Source organism: Pleurodeles waltl, chromosome 5 (genome assembly GCF_031143425.1).
Source record: "Pleurodeles waltl isolate 20211129_DDA chromosome 5, aPleWal1.hap1.20221129, whole genome shotgun sequence".
In the NCBI taxonomy this organism is placed as follows: Eukaryota; Metazoa; Chordata; class Amphibia; order Caudata; family Salamandridae; genus Pleurodeles; species Pleurodeles waltl.
In genome coordinates this window covers 998,530,568-998,553,499 of record NC_090444.1, presented here as the reverse complement: position 1 = coordinate 998,553,499, position 22,932 = coordinate 998,530,568, and the positions used below count along the sequence as shown (strand labels likewise).

At 44.2% G+C, this 22,932-nt stretch overlaps 1 protein-coding gene across 1 annotated transcript in view; it reads right to left on the bottom strand.

The window, feature by feature from the left end:
* The window catches only part of ENPP1 (ectonucleotide pyrophosphatase/phosphodiesterase 1), a 486,681-nt gene that overhangs the window by 93,956 nt on the left and 369,793 nt on the right, over positions 1–22,932 (bottom strand). Inside the window, exon 20 of the mRNA XM_069235163.1 lies at positions 10,902–11,056. Coding sequence (XP_069091264.1) covers positions 10,902–11,056 — 155 coding nt within the window. The remainder of the gene's footprint in view (positions 1–10,901; positions 11,057–22,932) is intronic.

Below are 22,932 nucleotides of genomic sequence, written 5' to 3'. Positions count from 1 at the left end.
GGCTGCCTTTTCATTCCCTAAAAACAGCCACTACCCAATTATATATTGGCTTCTCATCGCCATGTACCACGGTATACTGCAAAGTTATCACAGTAAACCCTGGCCCAAAATATAACTAAGGCCTAGCTGTATTACTAGATAGCAGTATTTTGCGTCACTCGTGTCACATGGCCAATACAATACTTAAGTCAGATTCACAAAAAAATACAAGGCTACCAAGTGTGGCCCTGCTTTGATTGTTAAATATGAGGACCGCAAACCCTTTGTTGATGTCATTTAAAGGGAAAAAAAAACACACACACTTTCTTCTCAGCCCTTTTCCCCATTTTTCTAAAAAAAAAGAAAAAAAAAAAAAAAAAGAATTAGCTGTATTTCGGCTAATTTCTTGGTCCCCTCCAGGGGAACCCAAAAACTCTGTGTACCATTAGAATCCCTAGGATGTTGGAAAAAAAGGACGCAAATTTGGCATGGATAGCTTGTGTGAACAAAAATTTAACTAACCCAAATAGCCAAAAAGAAGGCTCGACACAGGAGGAGGAAAAGGCCTGGCAGTGAAGGGGTTAAAGAGAAACGGGATGCATTTCAAAAAGGAAAATGAATAAATGAATTCTTTTTTTTTTCTTTTTTTCAGAGCAAGCATTGGTCCGTGGGACCACTGCCTGCTCTGAAAAAATATTTTTGCATCCATTCACAAAGAGGAAGGTGTTCCGTGGGGACCCCTTTCTGTTTGCGAATGGGTTACCACCAATTTGAAATTGGTGGTGCCTGCAATTGTTTTGCGACCGCAGTTGCTGTCACAAAACAATCATACATCCCCTAGCGACTCACACTTAGGAAAGGACGCTCTTAGGACGCCCCTTCCTAATTGCGCAACGCAAACCCTATTTTACGAGTCAGTAATTGAGAGTGACTCGCAAAATAGGGATGGTACATTTCGCTGTTTGCTACCACGATAGGCTGTCGTACATCTGGCCCCTTGTTCATTAGCTTGCGATACCAACATGTGAGATGTAATCTGTATTTCGGCCACTAGAGGATGCTCTTCCATTTAAAATGAGCATAACTGCTTCACTGGCTCACTTTTTTTCTTCATTCTTGCTGTTAATTCAATTCAATAGTCACCATAGCTAGGCTTATTCAAACAGGAACGTTCATTACAGAACTGCGCAGCTCAGCATAAATTAAAAAGGGAAGTTGCCTCCCATAATAATAGAAAGTTACAGTTGCATCAAGGTTGGCGTAGGTGAATAGATTTTGGATGAAGGAGGACGGGGAGGATAGGAACAAAAAGAGGTGGGGTGCCTACGCATGAGTACTTCATACAATGGAGGGACTGGGAGACTTAACTGGTCCAGTGTACAGCCTCCCATCTATCAAATACAACGCATCAAGGTACATGATTCCAAAATAGTTTTCCCATTTTCCTTCTTTGGTGAGCGCTGGAACATTATTTACTTTGTCACCCCTCCCCCCCTCAGTGTTTTACCTAGAGATAGACCTTTCAGGGATTAATGAACACACATGTTTTAGGGCCTATAGTCAATGCTAACACACACTGTCCAGTGCTTCACTCCCTCTACTTGCAGGACTAAGTTTATTCCTACATCCAACTACGGCACTTATCAAAAGATTTCCGGCAAAGAGCCCCTTTGTTGGGCCCGTTGGGCATTGCAGCACCAGTCCCGATGATGAAGCATGACACCCATTTGGGTGCACAATAGTTATTTATTCTAATTATAGAAGTGCCCAGTTGATCTGTGTTAAGTAGTGGGGTCTGATTGGGCTCTCCTATTTCGGAACTGTGTAACTTGATAAGCTGTGCCTATATTGAGTCACACACAGTCGAGAATCAATCAGACACTGCAACATCTCTTAAACAGAGTTGACTGATCGACTCCACAAGGTGCACAGTCACAGAAACAACCATATTGGCTTACGATTCGCAGTATTTAGAGTGCGAACTTTGCCCAAGGGCACTGCAGTGCTTTACAACAGCACCACATCTCGGTACACAGTCTGCTTTCCCAAGAAGAATACCACAAAAATTCCACAACAATTCCACACAAGACGGCCTTGTATTGATGGAGGTGACATGTTTTCAGGTCGTTTATACAGTTCTCTTTTTCACTAGTAATGTGAAGCCCTCTCCTATAAAGGTCACACTGAATCACTGACTTCTAAAGGTATATGAAGAAAGACCAATTACAAAGACGTATGGCAAAGGTTAAACATCATAGGTCCGGTGGAGCAATTTTTCAGCTTACATTTCCATAATTTTAAAAAACAAAAACTCAATTTTATAATCATGCTTTAAGTATTAGACAACTTTGTCACTACAACATATACACTGAAAACATTACAGCCTGGAAAAAAACTATTAGCATTTCTAGAATGTTAATGTCTAAAAGTTCTGAATTAAACTGACTCCTATATCTAAATTAACAAAACTATTTGCTGAGGCTGATTATCCGTATACTTATTGAAAGCTACATTCTGGTACACCACTGGTTTTGCTAATTCTTTTAGACCACATTCCATGTAGGACCAACAAGAGAGTACTCAACAACTCGTTCCAATCTGCCTTACCCTCCTAAGCAGCTAATGGTTACTTTTATTTTTGCTTTCTAGAGTCACAAAGGTGCTGGACCTTGCACAATGATACTGCCTCCAGCATAAGAGGATAGAAACAGTCCTCCATAATACTGGTGGCCTCAAGCAGTGGCGGCTGGTGACATTTGAAAGTGGTGTGGCATAAACGTTTTGTGGGACTTATGTACGGAGTGAAGCGAGCAAGCTTAATGGACAACGTGGGGTCCACACTGGGTCCTCCTCCCAAGAAAAACAATGAAAAAAGACTGACATGGTGCATTTGAAAACAAATGAGCTTAGTGAGGAAGCAAGGTTTGTTTATAAAGCAGCTGGGATGAATAGTCTTGAAATAGTGAACAGATTAAAAAACTGTCCTATATCCCAATGCAATTATACGTTCAACGGTTACTTTAAAGCGCAAATTGTACAGCATGACAACTTCAGGCCCTTTAAAGTGTGTGCTTGCCTAGTGTCTTGCACTGCATGCAGCATCAACTTTGGAAGAAAATGCTCTAACCAGGCATCAGGAAGCACCCACAGCTGCTGGCTGAAATCAATCATACAAAAATATGTTCAGACAGGTCTTTAAGTGGGATGAAAAAAGTGGGGGCTCTCTGAAAGAGAACATGTAAAATACATTTGAAGGATTTCTATTGTGCGTCACCTGGCCTGTATTTTGGTTTCTCTCTGAGATGTTACGGCATCCAGAAATACAACACAAAAACTGACATACACCTAAAACCTGTCAGTACTATTAAGTTTGTCAATGGTTGTTAGCTGATTAGGATAAATGAGTAGCAATGATTAGTTATAAAAATTAACATTGGAAACGTTTCAATTTGGAAACTGTGAGACTGAAATATTATTGAGGCCTATGGAAGGAATATGACCTTCAGTTATGTGTGATTTGAATTAGATATGTATGCCCTTTTTCTCTTCACATCTCATCCATCTGCACATTTTCAAAGTCCACTTTTTCGTCTTCAGCACCCTCTTTTCACTCTCTCCTGAATGCCCTCCCTCGCATCTCCCTCATTTTACACCCCAAACTTACACTGCACTCATTCACATTTAAGAACTTTATTTCATTTTGCTTTTGCCTTCTAAATACTTTGACCTCTTTGCACCCCTTCACACATAGTTAACTTGAATTTCATTTGCAACTGGAATACATGACCACTGTTCTGTGTGCTCTGCAGAGAGACCATCCCACTGACAGACACTTAGGGGGTTATTCTAACTTTGGAGGAGGTGTTAATCCATCACAAAAGTGACGGAAAAGTGACGGATTTACCACCAGCCGTATTACGAGTCCAATATATCCTATGGAACTCGTAATACAGCTGGTGGTATATCCGTCACTTTACCGTCACTTTTGGGACGGATTAACACTCCTCCAAAGTTAGAATAACCCCCTTAGTTTTCCCTTCAGCCTCAGCACCAGCACTCTTAACCAAAGTCCCCCATAAACACATGGCACAAGTCAAAGTATGCACTATGCAAAAGTAGTTCAAAGCACAGAAATACAGCATGATGAAACAGCTAACTCTCTTTGGGAATGCAACATTAAGTAAAACTTGTGAAAGAGGAACTAAAAGGCTGACACACATTACACACATCTTAACATTCATTGTTTGCATATCAACCCATTTTTATGGCATTAATGCCAAGGGCATGAACATAGGCCCAGTTTTAACGCCATACAGCAGATAACAGATTTTTCTGTAATCACGTATTGTGGGAAAGTGCCCCATTTGGCATGGTTATCCCCCCACCCCCACATATACACACACACGTTTTGCCTGGTATTGAGGCTAACTTGACTGAGTGTGTGCTGGGATCCTGCTAACCAGGCCCCAGCACCAGTGTACTTTCCTTAAATTGCACCATGGTTTCCACAACTTGCACCCCACTGGCACACAGCTAAGTCCCTTGTAAAAGGTAAAAGTGGTACCAAGGGATCTGTGACCAAGGAGGGTCCCTAAGGGCTGCAGCATGCATTGTGCCACCCTAAGGGACCCCTCACCAAATACATGCACAAAGCCATTGCAGGTTGGGTGAGTTTGCAGGGAGAAAAAGGCAAAGTCGACATGGCACCCCGTTCAGGGTACCATGCCCACAAACCACTGCCTGTGGCATAGGTAAGTCACCCATCTAGCACGCCTTACAGCCTTAAGGAAGGGTGCATTATACCACATGTGAGGGCATAGCTGCATGAGCAATATGCTCCTTCAGTGTCTATGTCCGTTCTTAGACATTGTAAGTGCAGTGTGGCCATATTAAGTACATGGGCTGGGAGTTTGTCATTACAAACTCCACAGCCCCAATATGGCTTCGCTGAAGACAGAAGTTTGGTATCAAACCTCTTAGCACAATAAACCCACACTGATCCCAGTGTTGGATTTATTGCAAATGCGCTCAGAGGGCATCTTAGCGATGCTCCCTGTATTTTACCCAACCCTTTAGTGCAGGACTGACCAGTCTGTGCCAGCCTGCCACTAACAGACATGTTTCTGACCTCATGGCTTGAGAGCCTTTGTGCTCTCTGGGGTCAGAAACAAAGCCTCCTCTGGGAGGAGGTGCTTCACACCTCCCCATGCAGGAACTGTAACACTTGGTGGTGAGCTTCAAAGACTCAGACCTCCGGTTACAGTGCCCCAGGGCACTCCAGCTAGTAGAGATGCCTGCCCCCCGGACCAAGACTCACTTTTGGCAGTAGATCCTGTGGGAAAATTAGGTAGGGAAAACAAGGAGTGACCACTTCCACTGGCACTACCCCTAAGGTGTCCAGAGCTGAAGTGATCCCCTCTTTGCAGAATTGTCCATGTGGGTTTGGAGGAAAGGGACAAATAGGGATAGGAATGTGGACCACTCCCCAAAGGGATTGGGCACAGGAAGGGTGCAGCCACCCTCAGGGACAGTGGCCCTGGCTACTGCACTCTGAACCCTGTAACGCTCCTAAATCTAGTATTTAGGGGCACCCCTGAACCTTACTCACCAGATTCCTGGTGATCTCAAGAAGAAACAAGAAGGACTGCCAAGCTTTACCCCAGCAGTGAAGACTCCAGACGACAAATGACATGGCCCCAAGCCCTACCAGCCTGTCTGCAGCTTCAAAGACCCCTGCTCCAAGAAGGCAACAAACCCTTCAGGACCAGTGACCTCTACAAACCCCCAGAGGACTGCCTGCCCAGCAGAGGACCAAGAACTCACAAGGACAGTGGCCCTGTCCAGAAGAAACCTGCCAAAAGGACTCCAGAACCGTCGCGGATCCACAAGCCCTGCCCCCTCTGCACCCGACACACATGGCCCGAGTCCAGATGGTTCACCGGTCCAAAGCAGGTCCCTAGGCGATTCTGACCTCAAGTCCCCCCTGGGTTAACCCCACCTGGCCAACACAACGATGCCTGCAACCTGAATCCAGAGTCTCCCCTTGATTGCGATCGAATCCCACAGATACCTGCATCTGCAATCCCCTGGCCTTGAGGAATCTGACCAATGGTCCAGCAACGTTCAGTAGGCACCTCCCCTACTTTTCCAGCCTTTAGTTTCCCAGACCCGACCCCCTGGACCCAGCCTGCAGCATCTTTTATCACCCCTGGGGTTCCCCTAATAAAAGCATTGGGCGCCCAGCTCTGTGTTCGCACCCTGCACTCACCCGCCCCTGAGCTGCTGAAGGTGTGTGTTTGGTGTGAACCTGTGGCCTCCCCAGTGTTGACCTAAACCCCCCATGACTGTGCCCTGGAACCACGGGTACTTACCTACAATCCGCTTTCTACTGAGCAACCACAGTCCTTATAGGATTCCATTGTAAACCAACCGTCAACATTGACCTCTGCACCCAGCCGGCCCCCTTTTGCTGGTGGTGCACTTTTGGGGTCAGCCTAAAGTTTGACCAGTTGACATACTAACCCCCGAAGACTGGAGTCGTAAGTTGTGTGTTTAGCTGTTAACTGTGCTAACACCCCACACCCGACTCTATTGACTCCAATGAAAAATTTCAACTTTTGAAATTGAAAAGTGTTACTTACTTGTAAACTGCTTTACCTGCAAAAACCAAATGAAGTACATATGATGCATATGCTTGATACCTATTAACAACTGTATTTATCTGCAACAAAGACCTTCTGATTCTAGAAATAAAGTAACAAAATATATTTTTGCTATATAAAACAATTGGCCACGAGTTACTCATTGAGTGTGTGCCTCATTTCTTGACTGTGTGTACAGCACATGTTTTGCACTACCCTCTGATAAGCCTAAGTGCTCAACTATACTACCACAAAAGAGAGCATTAGTATTATCTACTTTAGCCCCTGTTAAGCCTCTGGGGACGTCCTGGTCTTATACAGTATAGTATATACAGAGCCAGCTTCCTACATGTATTTCTCCCCTTGACTCGGATATTTGTATAAATTTTGTAAGGGAACAAGAACCCTGCTCCTCTTTTGGAACTATTTCACGAGGAACAAATACAGCAGCTCCACTTCTAAAGGAGCCAGCGATCTGCAGCCAAGGCCTGGGATGTCACATGGCGGAGGTTAGATTGACCAGGCATCTCAGTACAATAAAAATAACACAAGATTAGCATTATAACATCTTACCTAAGACAATGCACTGAATCACACATGCTTGCATCCACTCCTACTGCATGACGTATGGGGAAAAGGTGGAATTTATGCTTGTGTAATTTATGTGTGTTGGCTGCCCTCAAGCAGGGTTCAAACTTCAATGCCCAAAATCATGAGGCTAAAAGCATAACTGGCTTACAGTTGAGACTGCCATGAACAACTATGGAAATGGAAGGCTTTAGAGCAGTCAGCCCTACATCGTGCGCCACAGTGTAGAAAGCTGATTTAGTGCCTGGCTTCCGTCTCGTACATCAAAGGGAGGCAGGCCAGGCAGTCTTGGACAGGCAGTCCAGACTTAAATGCATTGATTTGTTTAGAGATACAATTGTATCTCTAAACAAATTGATCTATTTAATATTTTTTTATACAAATGTGTAGGAATCTCAGAGAGGCACAGCCCCTCAGCCCTAAAAGATAAACTGCCTCTGGCCTCAAGTGATTATCATTATCATACATCTATCGCACACACACAAAAAACATGACATACCTACAATTATGAGGACCGGCCATTGACCGTAATGAAGTGTGTATTTACTATTCTAACTCCAAGTGCGCTTTGATAGTAGGGAAGGTCATAAAGTGGACCGAGGCAAATATAACTGCACTTTTAGTTTTTTGATGCACTCTCTGGAGGCTACCTAAACACACTATGAGGATGGGTCCTCCTAAAGCACCGTTCATAACAAGGTTAGTGTTTGGCTGAAATTGACAATGTTTACCCGACCCGGCCCTCACAGTTTAGGGGACACACACACACTCTGCATGTTCACAGATGCAACCAGGATTAAAGGTATTTTTATTCAGTGAGTCTAACTGGGTCCCTGTAGTCGGCCCGTGCTCTATCGTGGTCGGCCTGAACTCTTGACTTTGATTCTAATCAGGTGTGGTATCTTTTTATGTGGTGTTTTCACTGTTCTACAGCTTGAAGTGTTGCACAAACACTTAACACATTACCTCTTAAAATAAGCCTGACTGTTCTATGCCCAGCAACCAGGGGTGAGCATAGGTTAATTTAGGGTGTGTTTGTGATTTACCTTGATTGGGATTGTGATTCCTGCTTGGACAGGGTGCATACCTCTGCTAACCAGAAACCCAATTTCTACCATGAAACTATGAAAAAGACATGTGACTAGCAGTAGGCAAAATTAAATTTTTTCAAACCGCAGTGAATGGATGCACCCTGTGGGCAATTCTGCCATTTCCACAGTCACTTGACCTGGAATGAAAAAAGGGAGTAATGCAGAGAAAGTGTGCCACAAAACAAAAATAGATCATTGTGCACAGTGTGGAATGCACAGAGCACAGTATTTGTTTGATGTCCAGCACAGTCAGTGGCCAGATATTGTAATTAACTTAATGGCAATCACATTCATTTGATTACTTTGACAGTGCTCTTCAAAGAACCTTTCCCAGTAGGGGATCTTGAATGTGATGTCTGCCTGCCAGGAGGACCTTGCAGGAAGATGTGGCACAAAGACATCGCTGCTGGTGAATTTGCTTTGAAGTCCCAGACCAGGGGGATCTAGGCAATGCATTTGCCTTAATGTAATTAGCATGAAGGTAAATGCAATGCCAGCTCCCTTATCAATGCAACTGCACTTTTCTGTTTTTTATGTTGACCATGGAGCATCGGACCAGCCCCAATTCCGCTTCGAAGAATGAAAATACAACTGGCAAAAATTCCCAAAGTCCGCTTACTGTAAAGGATTTTCAATCACATCTACAAGTGAAATAATTTCCACCAACTCCCCGACGCATGCATCAGACCACGGAGATTCTCAAATGTCTGTTTTCTAGGTTTTCTTGCTTATTCAACCTCTTATTCTCCACTACTCTGATTTCACTGAGTTGTTTTGCTGGCTCTCCTTTTGTCCCTTGTACAACAACTTTCAATCTCTGCACCACTCCTTCCACCTTGCTGTTTTGCTCATGCTCTACTGCAACCACACCCTAGCTGTTCTCTTTCCGTTCCATCACTTTTCTTAGTTCTCCTCCTCACACTTCTCTCTGCTCTATCTCTTCTCCCACTCCACTTTGACCTCCGCTCACTGCTATGCTTTATCTGCTTCTACCTCCAGTACTCCCCTTGGGCCTTCTTGGTCTTCTGTCTTCTCTAGAAATGGATACGCATCCTCTCACTTAGGCTCCAATGATGCTGTGATGCATGGTGTCAGGGAACCCACAAGTGAGAAAAACAGTGAGCACTGTCCCTACCTTGCATAAATGTACTGGTTTTGGGTGGCAGCTACCGCCTGCAAGGGATTTCTTTTTTCGTAAAGTAAACAAGTCCTGTTACAGCCTCAAAGTGTCTTTCAGGGAAAAAAACCTGAAAGGACCCCTATACTGCAGTGGCGTAACAAAGTCCCCTGCAGCCCAGCTGTGCACACCCCCCACCCAAGCTTCTGGGAGCTCATCATCCCATTACACTGTGCATGGGTGGCAGGCCCCTGACTGGGTCCAGGGATGAGGGGGCTCGCCAGGTACTTTGTAGGAGGGCCCCCTCAAGTTTTGTTACGCCACTGTTATTCTGAACATTAGCCCTCTGCTTAAACACTGAACCTCCTACATTCTTATCTTTCTTAACTACGTCTCCAGATGTCTGCAAGTCATTTGCGTATTTCTCACTCAACTCTTGCTAGTGCCTAAATTTAAATAGATAAATAAAAGCAGATGGTGTTGGTCAGATCAGAGGCGTGCTTGAAATAGTCAAGGAATACATACAGAAGTTACACTTACATTGTTTCTAATGATGATCCCCTGACCACTACCCTGCCACACCTCTCTATCCTGCACACAAATCCAAGACGCAACTTCAATATTCTAGATTAATTGATGATCAGGTTCTCGATCTACTCCACATGGTTTGGAGATGTCAAAAATTGACAGATTCGTGAATGGGATCGTGACTGACAAACACAGCAACTGGCAGAAACAAAGCATACACGACCTCCAGCATACTGGTAGATCTAGCATTAACAATAGCCCAAGGGCAAACAGCGCTGAGCTGGCACAACAAAGGTGGACCAAATAAGAACGAGTGAAGAAAGAATATAATAAAACTGGCAGAATTCAAAAGTGTGATCATGCTTATGTACGTCAAAAGGGGAACAAGAAAAACATGAATATGTAAAGGTTTGGGATTCTATACTCTTTGAAATAGACAAAAGCACATAAGAAAAGCAATATGTGAACACGGAATGACTGCATAGGTGTAAATGTAGGCCATCTCCTAATGAAACAGAGGAGCACGGACTCAAACAAGAGATGTGTGTAAAATGTACGTAATATTTCTTGTGAGTGAAACATCACCCCCACACACACGCACACACCTGTTTTAGAAACCAGTTGCTGAATTTAAAAGTGTTGCATATCTAATAATGTCTGACAAGACCACATAGGTCCTAGACATGGTTTTAGTTAAGATAGTTATTTTTCTTTTTATGCATAGCAAAGATGATGAGATGGTAATGCCAGAACAAATAAATACTTTTCTAAATTAACAGTAAAGGGCGAAAACACAAATTTGGCAAAATTTGCAAATTATATTTGTCACACTATTTTTTGTTGAAAATACCTGTGAATAATGTGTAATGCCGTGATGAAATCTGTAAACTAAGAAACTCAATCAAATGCATTTAAAAAATGATAATCATGCGTAAATGATAACAAAGCACATCTTACATTTCTGTTGATGGTGTATGCGCTCCACAGTGGCATATTGATATCCGTGCTGTATCCACTCACATACTTATGGTGATGTAGAAGGCAGTAGCTACTGTTCTTCTGAAGAACCCTGGGCCTCCCGAACGGCAAGTTCTGAGCTTCTGTGTTTATTACTAAAACAAATATTACCCATTTACTAAAATGTCAAGATACACAGAAGAATATATTTTACATTTGGATTTGCCAATTTCTTTCATCAGTAATATTACCCACTGCAATGCACAACAAAAATACAAACCGACTCATATAAAAATGTGGAATGCCATATCTTTGGGGTACGAATATATAAAATGAGTGGTAAAAGCTATAAACTTTGCAGCACATAGTGAGAACACCATAAAAAAAATATTTTGCCTTAAAAAAACTGCTTTTGAGGATGACATTTTGTCTGTCACTAAAAAAAGTGTGAACACCATAAAAAAGCTAATAAGAGATATACAATGAGGAAGCTTAGAAGAGCAACATAAAAGCTATTGGATTTAATTAAACCCGTTTTTCCCTACAGAACCTATATACTCTAGAAATAAGTGAAAAAAGACGGAAGAGGTTTAATAGAAGGCTTTTTTGTTTTAGACAATGACTATGGGGGTGATTCTAACTTCGGCGGGCGGGCGAAGTTCCCCCACCAAAATACCGCTCCGCGGACGAAAGACCGCTGAGGGTATTTTGGGATTTGCCCTGGGCTGGCGGGTGGCCGCCAAAAGGCCGCCCGCCAGCCCAGGGCAAATCAACCTTCCCACTAAGATGCCGGCTCAGAATTGAGCCGGCGGAGTGGGAAGGTGCGACGGGTGCAGTTGCACCCGTCGCGTATTTCAGTGTCTGCTAGGCAGACACTGAAATACTTTGTGGGGCCCCCAGGGGCCCCGCGGCACCCCCTACCGCCATCCTGTTCCTGGCGATCGAACCGCCAGGAACAGGATGGCGGTAGGGGGTGTCAGAATCCCCCATGGCGGCGCAGCAAGCTGCGCCGCCATGGGGGATTCTAAGGGCAGCGGTAAACCGGCGGGAGACCGCCGGTTTACCCTTTCTGACCGCGGCCAAACCGCCGCGGTCAGAATGCCCTGCGGGGCACCTCCGGTCTGTCGGCGGTGCTTCCGCCGACCCTGGCCCCGGCGGTCTGAGACCGCCGGGGTTAGAATGAGGGCCTATGTCTGGATGATGACATCAGAAATAACATACAAAATCAAAACTTCAACAATCACGCAAGGTATTTTCCCTGATTCCAAGAGATCTTGCCACATATCAACATTTCAAAAACCAGAACTACTAACTTGACTAAAGTTGATCGTTTTGTATATAGTACTTAACATTATTATATATCCTAAGGACAGACTTCTCTATTCGCTGCTTTCTGAAATATATTTATATCTTATTCATGATAAATACGTCTCTGCTGAATAGCTTTGTTTGGAAGCATTTATTGCAATGCGTACTGAATTACCGAAAATGTTTTCAAGTGTGCAGAAGAGCGAGTCCTTCGTCAACCATTTTTATTTATAATTACTTTGACCCAGGTTCCTAGCACGCATATTGGGTTGCCTTTGTTTTCGTTACGAATTAAACCTTCTAGGATAGATGTCTCCTTGACTTGGTATCACATAATGCAGAATATTCACCAGGTGCATTTTTGCCATTCAGTCATTTAGAATATCCAATGAAAAGTGGTTTATCCATTCTTGTTTTTTTTTAGATGTATTTAGGGAATAGAAGTTGAGTAGCACAACATGTTTACAGTATGCACAACCCAATTTGTCGAATGTAGACCATCTAGGACCGAAGCGTTCATATTATACAAGGTCAGAGGCACAGAAACATTAGGAGCTTTACAAGTCATCGGTTAGGCTTGAGAGTTTCATAAAGCTTTTAAATTTTATTGATTAAAAACCTATGAATATCTGGATGTCCACTCGAAGTCCTAACAATATGGGGGTCATTCTGACCCTGGCGGTAATTACCGCCATGGCGGAGGTCGGCGGTAGCACCGCCAACAGGCTGGCGGTGCACCGCTGGGCATTCTGACTGCGGCGGTTCAGCCGCGGCCAGAAACGTAAAGTCGGCGGTGTACCGCCGACTTCCCGCTGCCCTTGAGAATCGTCCATGTCGGCAGAGCGCGCTCCGCCGCCATGGGGATTCTGACACCCCCTACCGCCATCCTGTTCCTGGCGGGACTCCCGCCAGGAACAGGATGGCGGTAGGGGGTGCCGCGGGGCCCCTGGGGCTGCTGCAGTGCCCATGCCAATGGCATGGGCACTGCAGGGGCCCCCGTAAGAGGGCCCCACGAAGAATTTCAGTGTCTGCTTTGCAGACACTGAAATTCGCGACGGGTGCAACTGCACCCGTCGCACCTTCCCACTCCGCCGGCTCCATTCTGAGCCGGCGTCCTCGTGGGAAGGGTGTTTCCCGCTGGGCTGGCGGGCGGACTTTCGGCGGTCGCCCGCCAGCCCAGTGGGAAACCCAGAATGACCGCCGCTGTCTTTTGACCGCGGTACGGTCTTCTGGCGGTTCCCGCTTGGTGGGCGGCTACCGCCGCCCGCCAAGCTTAGAATCACCCCCTATATGTGTGGTTTTTGCACTGCTGTGAGTGCTCGTTTCATTACACTCCCTTGAAAGATGCTGAGAGAGCGTAGCTTACATAACCTATATGAAAATGAAATGTTTATATCAATGTGTGATGATGCTGCATAGAAAACTATAATAATAGCAATTTGCTTAAGCATGCACCTGAATTGTGACCACGGTGAATGGCCACCAATGTATATGCAAAATAATAATGATGAATAAAAATGTTTATGTTATGATCAATTAAGCTTATATTAACATTCATACTGTTGAATCTGTATTGAAAATCTTTATAGGCCTTAAGTTAGCGTGTGCTGCGGGTTTTAGCTGCCCAGCTCTCATATTAAATGCATTTTTCTGTTTTTCCAGTGTGCTGACTCGCAAGGGGCCATGACCCTCCAAATGTTCTTTTTCTTCAACTTGGAAGATGAATGTAACATGTTAAATCCGTTCCCAAGCGCATATCCGGTGCTTGGTTTAAAAGTTATAAGTGAATTGAAACAAATGTAGATTAATGAAACGTACAAGGTCACTTAGACCGATGGACAATGAATCTGCTGACCCAAAAGACGTGCCAAAGAATGAAGTAACGCCGGATGTGCCACCTCTGAAGACGTCAATTATGAAGACCAATCAGAGACCTGTGAATTAATGTGGGGTGACAATTGGGATTACCAAATGTTAAATTTGATAGGTTAAAGATAGTGGGGTATAGTAAGTGTCCAATAGAATTTTGGGGGAATATACTACGAAAAAGGGATAAAAACTCATGTCACAGAAGGGTCATTAGAATTAGGTAGGGAATGCTATTCATTTTATCCAGAAACTCTGTCACTCTGTTTGGAGACTTTGAGGCTTATTAAAACCATCCTCACTCATAGACTGCCCATTTACACTTTTCCTCCTTGCGAGGGAAGTGCCCCAATGCCCTTTTAGTTGAGCCTTGACTGATGGCGTTTTGACTGATGTCCTGAAGACGAAGACTGAACCTGTGCGTTGACCTAATCCTTGGAGGGTAATTATGACAATGCAATTTGTAATTTGTCTGTTTGCTTTTCCTTTCTAGGTACCAACTGCTTGCTTTTGACAGAGACCATAGCTAGATGATTTCCAAATTGGTGTTCTAAAGTGTTTTGCATGAAACCCAACATGCCAATGCTAATTAGTGGTTAGGACAGGTGATCATCAAATTGACGCAAATAGACAAACGACTGAGACAATGCTTTGTTGAACTGACGTGATATCAATACTCTGCTATATTCTGATCTATGTTTACGCCGTGTTATATTCTAATGTTTATGATTTTTGCCTCGTTGGTTTCTCGTGGCAAGGTGAACGCCGCGGGTAGGACGGTGACATATTGTAGAGTGAATAAGACTTAAAGCGGACTGTCTACTTACTATAATAGGCGGCATGTCAGAAAATTTGGAAGATGCTATATGGGACACTGGACTACACTTTGCTTGCGATGGGGATCCCAGAAACATTCTTTAAATATACAGTTCAGAAGTCCCTCTAATTAATATGAAAGCCCTGATGAAGTCTCTGAGATTGCTCATCTCATAGGACGAAACACGTGTTGACTGTTGTTGCAATATGGAGAATTGTTTCAAGGACGTTTTGTGACTTTAATGGACTTTAATTTTCAAAAATTAAATTGAACTATTGCCTATTTTCCTGGTCCGTTCCATACTTGATGACCTACCAAATCACGAGACACATGGAGGAATGAACTTTCTATTCATGAGTGCCCTGACAATTGTTTGTTAAAGTGAGATGTATTGTTGTGATAAATATTGATGACATTATTGATTGACATATTGATTAGCTATCTCGTTCTAAGGTGTCTCTCAACTGGGTCAAAAGATTCATTGGCCTAAAACGAGCCCTAATGTGTAATAAATTAACATAGAGGGACGCGTTAACAGTTCTGGTAGCAGAGCGACGGTTTGGCCCTTTGGGCCCTAGGACGGAAAATAATTGTTTAAATTGTTTTTCTGTGATAATGCAAATTGGAGATATGATGTGTTTCTAAATTGACCATGACTTTCCCGGGATCTTGGAGCCTGCCTAAATAAGTTGGGGATGTTCTCGGCGTCATAATGTGTGTGGTGTAGGGTTTTGCGCTTGCTCAGCTTATGCCTTTTTTGCAGGTGATTGATGAGGTTTGTGTGTATCTAGGTCAGGTAAATGTTGTTTTAGTACGAGTGGGCGTACTCCACAGTATGAGAGTAGGGAAGTCGGCGTACTTCACATGAGTGTGGCGCTTTGTGCTCAAAATTATCCACGTGGTTGGTTGTTTTGTACGGACCCGTCGCGGTCTAAGACTCCGGAGTATATTGACACTTGGGTTTATGTTGTAATCTGTGCGGTTTAATAGGTCAATCGGGCGTGGTTGACAAGTCGAGTTTGAGTCAAAATGTATGTGTGAAACCTTCAATGGAGATTTGGCAAGTTCTAAAGTGCACTAGGACGAACCATTGACAAGTCGACAGTAGAATTTGCGGGTCGAATTCTGCTTGAGTATGCGGGAGCTGAGAAGGAGAGAGTAGCGGCCGAGGCTTCAAGTGAAATCTCTGTAAAGTTCTGAAGCGAATGTGTTACCATTCCTGTAGTAAACCGGCAGATTTGTGTTGTCATTAAAGGTGCTCGCAATAATTTTGCATTAGTTAGAGTGGATTCAGTGAGGGGCAGACGAGCCGCAAGACTTTGTCAGCTGCAGTGTGTGAGTGTGACGTCAGTGGTGCCGCGCTGAGATAGGCCAGTTGTCAAGAGGGGTCGCGCACGGATTGGCTGCCGTCCGTGAGAGGCAATAGGTTGAGAAAGGTGGGTGAAGAGTGTCCTGGGAACTAAGTCACTTTCTGATTAAATACAAATAAGAGAAAATCCCAAAATGAATTTTGACAAGGCATTTAAGAGCGCTCTGAAGGGAGACGCATATATTATGGCAACCGATGGGGAGCCTACACCGCCTGAGGGTACTCCAGCTTACATGGTTATGGAGGAGAAGGGTGTTGCGCCTTGTTTATGGATGAAACAGTGGCGCAAATTAACAGAGAAAGAGGGATGTTTAGCGTTCCCAGAACATGGGACGTTCAATCCGAAGGTGCTAAAGAATTTAAGGTGGATGCTAAGTACACAAAAACCACCTCCGAGGCCAGCTCAACATGAGGCTTTAGCGATTTGGGATTTGATGGCTCTTAAACATAGACAAGAAAGGTTCCAGAGAAGGCTAAAAAGGGCAGAAAAATCTTATGCAGAAGCTAGGTGGGATAACAAGAACAACATGTGGTGACGGGGAATTGTTGACGGATTAAAATTGTTCCCAGCAATAGCTCAGGGAGAAGAGTCACAGGGAAAGAAGATAAGGACTCTAGTAAGTCTAAAGAGAATAAGAGACCTTGGGAAGAGGAAGACGATTCAGACGATGAAGAATTCATGGACCGATTATTACATGATCGCCCGCCACCTTATGCGGTGAGCAACAGTGTTCCAAGCACTAGCGTGGGTCCTGGGAACCAGACGCAGGAGAAGGGAGTCACTGATATGGTACAGACTAGTGATACGACTTTGATACAGTTGCAACATCCACCGCAGATACAGAGAATCTATCCAGACGTCCCAGTACTTGAGACTACTACAACTCTGATAGTGCCGCCAGACCCGATATATACAAAATCAAGGTTAGTGCAGATTGAGTCAACTCCGAAATTGCTGTCCCAGCCGCAACCACCATTGATACCAGGGTACAACCCAGTAGCTGGTCCTCCATTAGTGCCTGTCCTGGGTACTTTGGAACAGACTTATGGAGTTACTGCTCCACGGGGTTTGGGACCAGGTCAGACACCTGCTGCCATATCGTTACCAATCACTGTTGGTCCACCAGTGCCATTATATGCCCAAGGCAAATCTGGCGTATGTGATCAGGGAGGAATGACCCAAGATGCGATAAGAGGAGGGTCTATAGGAACTCCTCAGATAATGGCCACAGGAGAACAAGCAGTTGAAAAGCCGAAGTCCTTAATAGATCTTAGCCCAGTAGAAGCACCCTTGGAAACAATGCGTCAGACAGGGTTAGGGGTTTTAACTCCACAGACGATAAGTACGAACACCTCACAGTCGCCAATGACACATGCAGGGAACATTTCACTGCAGGGTTTTACAGTGCAACAGCTAAATGAATGGCTGGAAAAAACTTATACTTCACAAAAGACTACAGTGACTGCAGTGGAACCGGAAAAGGTAGGGCAAGATGACTACCTAAATTTTATAAGACTGGGAGTGGAAGCTGCTGAACTAGTGGACGGGACCATGGAGGTAAACAGATTAGAGTCATACACTGAAGCAGAACTGAGATTCCTGTGCCCCAAGATCACCAAAAAAATGGGCAAGGTGCATCAGAGATTAGCAAACTTGGCAGACAAATACAATATTGACATTGAAAGCACTAAACATTTGAAAAGAAGCTACAGATTAGACTTTGATTCAAAAGACTTTGAGCACATGACGTCTGCCCGAATGAAGGCACACTTAAAAGAACTATTGCAAAGTGCGCAAATTTGGGGTGCATTATAAAAATGGGAAGGCAGATGGGCAAAGAAAAGAGATAAGGAAAAAGGTGACAGTCCAGGGTCAAGTCAAACCAAAGCCTCACCCGATACATAATCAGTAAAAATACTACCCATCAGAGAAACAGCTGGTGGTGTTTTAGTACATGTACCGTGGTCCAGAGGAGACATCCTATCCTTTACTAACGATTATCCCAGATTGAGGGAAAAACCGATCGAGTGGTATCAACAAACAGACAGGTTTGTGAAACTTGCAAAGTGTCTCTGGGAAGACTTGAATACCTTGTTCGAGATCATTGTTCCGCCTGATTTGTGGCTCGAGTGTAAGAGAGGGGTAGATTGGCCAACGAAGGAGCTGGCAAGGGATAAGGTGACCGGAGCTCCCTCTGAGGAGGTGATGAAGTACTATCATAAGGTGATTGAGTTTTTGAAACAAAAGGTGTCGCCGAAGGTGACTGATTGGCAGAAAATCGACTGGACCTCGCAGGAGGTTAAGGAATCAATACATGCTTATTATGAAAGGTTGTTAAAGGCATTCAAACATTACAGTGGTACTGAAACCATCGAGCCGAAGGACATGAACCATCTCGTGTTCAGATTTGTTGAAGGGCTGAGACCAGAGGTCAGTCAAATGATTAAGAATCATTTGATTTATTGGCAAGCGAAGCCGATTGATGAGGTGTTGCAGTATGCGAAATACTGTAGCGACGAAATTTAGTTAAAGCAGAAAGAGAAAGTGATGGTGATGCACATAAGGGCTGCACAGGCAGGAATACAGGGAAATGGAATTCAACAGATGATACAGCAGCAACCGCAAATGAATGGTGTGTTTCATGCGCAACCGAGAGGTCGTGGCCGAGGGTTTGTGAATCGCGGTCCAGACTTGAATACCGTTGTGATTCAAAATGACGCACAAGGGATGAAAAAGATGTCACCATGTCACGCGTGCGGGGGCGTGGGGCACTGGAAACGGGAGTGCCCGAATGTGGTGCAGGATGGTGTCGTTCAACAAAGCACTAATGTCGGTACATTGCAAAATGTAAGAGGTCCAAAACTGAGACATCAAAATCCGAATTTTCAAAATAACCTGGTACAGATGCAAGGGGTACAGCCCATGCAGCAGATGCATATGCCGCGTGTCCAGCCAGTACAAATGCAACAAGTAGAACAGCAGGTTCCCATGGTACCTAGACAGCAAATGCAATTATCAATGGCTCCGATGGGACAGCAACAGGTCATGCTTCCTCAACAGGTCACAGGTCAGGTAATGAGTCAAAATAATACAGTACAGCAATTCCCATTATGAGGTGAAAATGGCATGAATGAAGAATGGTCGGATGATAGCTCAGATAGTGAAGAGTGCAGGCTTGCAGCATCCCTAGAGGTGGACCAGAGGCTTCCCTATGTGGAGGGGAAGGTAATGGGATATAAAGTCTCGTTTTTGGTCGATACCGGAGCTACACGCTCTACAGTCAGGAGTGCGGAGGTTCAAAAACTACCACTTTCGGGGTATACCATAAGGGTAGTCGGAGTAGCAAACCAGTACCTGACAAACCTGATTACAGATCCAGTGCAAGTTGAGATCGGCAACTTCCAGGGACTGCATAGGTTTGTAGTCTGTGATTCAAGTCCAGTATCCCTACTGGGAAGGGATTTACTGTGCAAGACAAAATGTTCGATTACCTGTTCCAATGATGGAATCGAAGTACAGACAAATAGTGACGATGAAGGAGATGAAGGTCAGTTCTCTGAGGAAGAGACAGGGACAGCAAATGAGGATTATCCTTTGATTACCTTGTTTCCGATGCTTACAATGATTGACCTACCTGTCGAGTTACAGGGAACTGTGACAGAGAAAGTGTGGGATCTGACAGGAAAGGAAGTCGGACTAATAAAAGGTGTGGAACCAGTTAAAGTACAAGTGAAGCCAAATGTAGTGTTTCCCCAGGTGCCACAATATCATATGGCACAAGATGTTCTTATTGAAGTCTCACAAATAATTGCAGATTTTCTGAAACAGGGAGTTCTGAAGGAAGTGTTGAGCAGCCCATGTAATTCACCGATAATGGGTCTGAAAAAGCCCTGTGGGAAGGTTCGAATTGTACAGGATTTGAGGAAAATAAATGATATTGTTGTAAAATGTTGCCCCATAGTGCCCAATCCAGCAGTGATCATGTTTCAGGTTCCGTGTGATGCTGAATGGTTCACCATTATAGACTTGTCACAAGCTTTCTTTTCGATACCTCTTCACGAGGACAGCCAATTTTTGTTCAGTTTCAAATTCCTGGATAAGGTGTACAGTTGGTGCAGAATTCCTCCAGGGTTTTCTGAATCACAGTCCATCTTCAATCAGATATTGAAAAAGGATTTGGAATCCTTAGTACTGCCTTTTAACTCGACTCTAGTGTAGTACATCGATGACTTGCTGATTGCATCCAAAACAAGGGATAACTGTAAATATGATACAATTGCCTTACTGAATCATTTGGAAAAGAACGGACACAAGGTGTCACCCAAGAAGCTGCAATACTGTCAGAAAGAGGTGAAATACCTAGGGCATCAAATTGAAAGAGGGTCCAGGAGAATATCGAAGGAAAGAATAACAGCCATTTTGCAAATGAACCCTCCAACAACAAAAAGGGATGTCAGAATGTTTCTGGGAATGGTGGGCTACTGTCGCCAGTGGATACCCAACTTCTCGATCATCTCAAAACCTTTGATAAAACTGACAGGCAAAGAGATCAAGGATGAGCCATATACCATAGCCTTGTCCAAAGAAGAGATTGAGTCATTCATGGAGTTGAGAGAGTGCATGTGCAGGGCACCAGCGTTAGGTATGCCTGATTATACAAAGCCTTTTCTACTGTTTTATCATGAATGTGATGCTTGTTCTTTGTCTGTCTTGACACAGGTCCATGGAGGTGCAAATCGCCCTGTAGCGTATTTTTCAGCTACCTTGGACCGCGTCGCAGCAGCCTTACCGGGTTGTTTGCGCGCAGTTGCAGCAGTTGGTCAGAGCCTTACGCAGTGTGAAGGCATAGTCATGGGATACCCCCTAACAGTAATGGTTCCGCATTCAGTTGAAATTCTGTTGACTCAAACCAAAACTCAGCACATGACAAATGCTCGACTTACCAAATATGAGACAATTATACTGGGGTCACCAAATGTTTCTCTGAAACGATGTACTGTGTTAAACCCGGCAACACTACTTCCTGCTGAAAGTACTGAAGTCAATAATGAAGAAGAATTTGAGCATGATTGTCTTGAGGTAACGGAATTATGTACCAAACCACGACCTGATATTCAAGATACACAGTTAAAGGAAAATGATTGCATTATGTTTGTTGATGGGTCTTGTTTAAGAGATTCAGTCGGAACACTGAGAGTTGGTTACGCTGTATGTACCATAGCTGGTATCATTGAAGCTTCCTGGCTCGAAAGAGTGTTTTCCGCCCAAGTGGCAGAATTAATTGCCCTTACTAAGGCATGCCATGCAGCTGTAAATCTGAGGGTCACTATCTATACTGACAGCAGATATGGATTCGGAATTGTACATGACTTCGGCCAACTGTGGTCGCAGAGAGGTTTCATGACCTCTTCTGGTTCTCCTGTGAAAAATGGCGAACAAATAAAGGATTTGTTACATGCGATTCAGTTACCTCTTGAAATTGCTGTAGTGAAATGCAATTCTCACGTTAAGTCACAGGACTTTGTGTCCATTCGAAACGGTTATGCAGATCAAGTCGCAAGGTTTTGCGCATTGAACTGTATTTCGTTCAAGGAACAGTGGGAATTGTTACCGCAATCTAAAAATGACACATGTTTGAACCTTGCATTAAGGGTGGTTGATACCCTAGATGAGCTAAAGACATTACAGGGTCGAGCTAGCAAAGAGGAATGCAGTGTGTACAGAGGGCTGATGATTTGTGGGTCTCAGAGGAGGGGAAATTAGTCTTGCCAAACAGTCTTTTGTCACAATTCGCAAGGTTATATCATGGACAGGCTCACCTTGGGAGAGATGCAATGATCAGGTCATTCAAAATGGATTGGTTTAACCCAAAGTTCAGACATGCCGCAGAGGTTACCTGTCACAGGTGCATCATCTGTCAACAGATGAATGCCGGAAAAGGGACTGTGGTAAATTTGAGCCACATTGGGAGAGCTGGTGGTCCTTTCAGCAAATGCAAATGGACTTCATTGAAATGCCTGTTTGTGGAGGATTGAAGTACGTGTTGGTGATTGTGTGTGTTTTCAGTCACTGGATTGAAGCCTACCCCACACGTAGAAATGACAGTCTCACAGTTGCAAAATTGCTACTTAGGGAACTAATACAAAGGTTCGGGTTTCCGGTCTCTATAGAATCAGATAGGGGCAGACACTTCGACAATGAGGTGATTAAACTTCTGTGTGCCGCACTAGACATCGAACAAAAGCTGCATTGTAGCTATCGCCCTAAAGCATCAGGACTAGTAGAGCAAATGAATGGTACTCTGAAATCAAGAATGGCAAAGATGTGCGCAGCTACCAATATGAAATGGCCAGATGCATTGCCCTTAGTGCTGATGTCAATGAGGAACACCCCTGATAAGAAAACAGGACTGTACCCCCATGAGATCCTCATGGGCAGAGCTATGAGGTTGCCAGCAGTACCTGCAAATGTTCTAGTGAATATCACAGATGATATGGTGTTGGACTACTGCAAAGGTTTGGCTGATGTGATTCGCTCTTTCTCTCACCAGGTAGAGGCTAACACATTGCCACGATTGGAGATCCAGGTCACACCCTACAGGCCGGTGACTGGGTGGTTGTCAAGAAGCACGTGAGAAAGTCGTGTTTGGAGCCGCGTTGGAAAGGGCTGT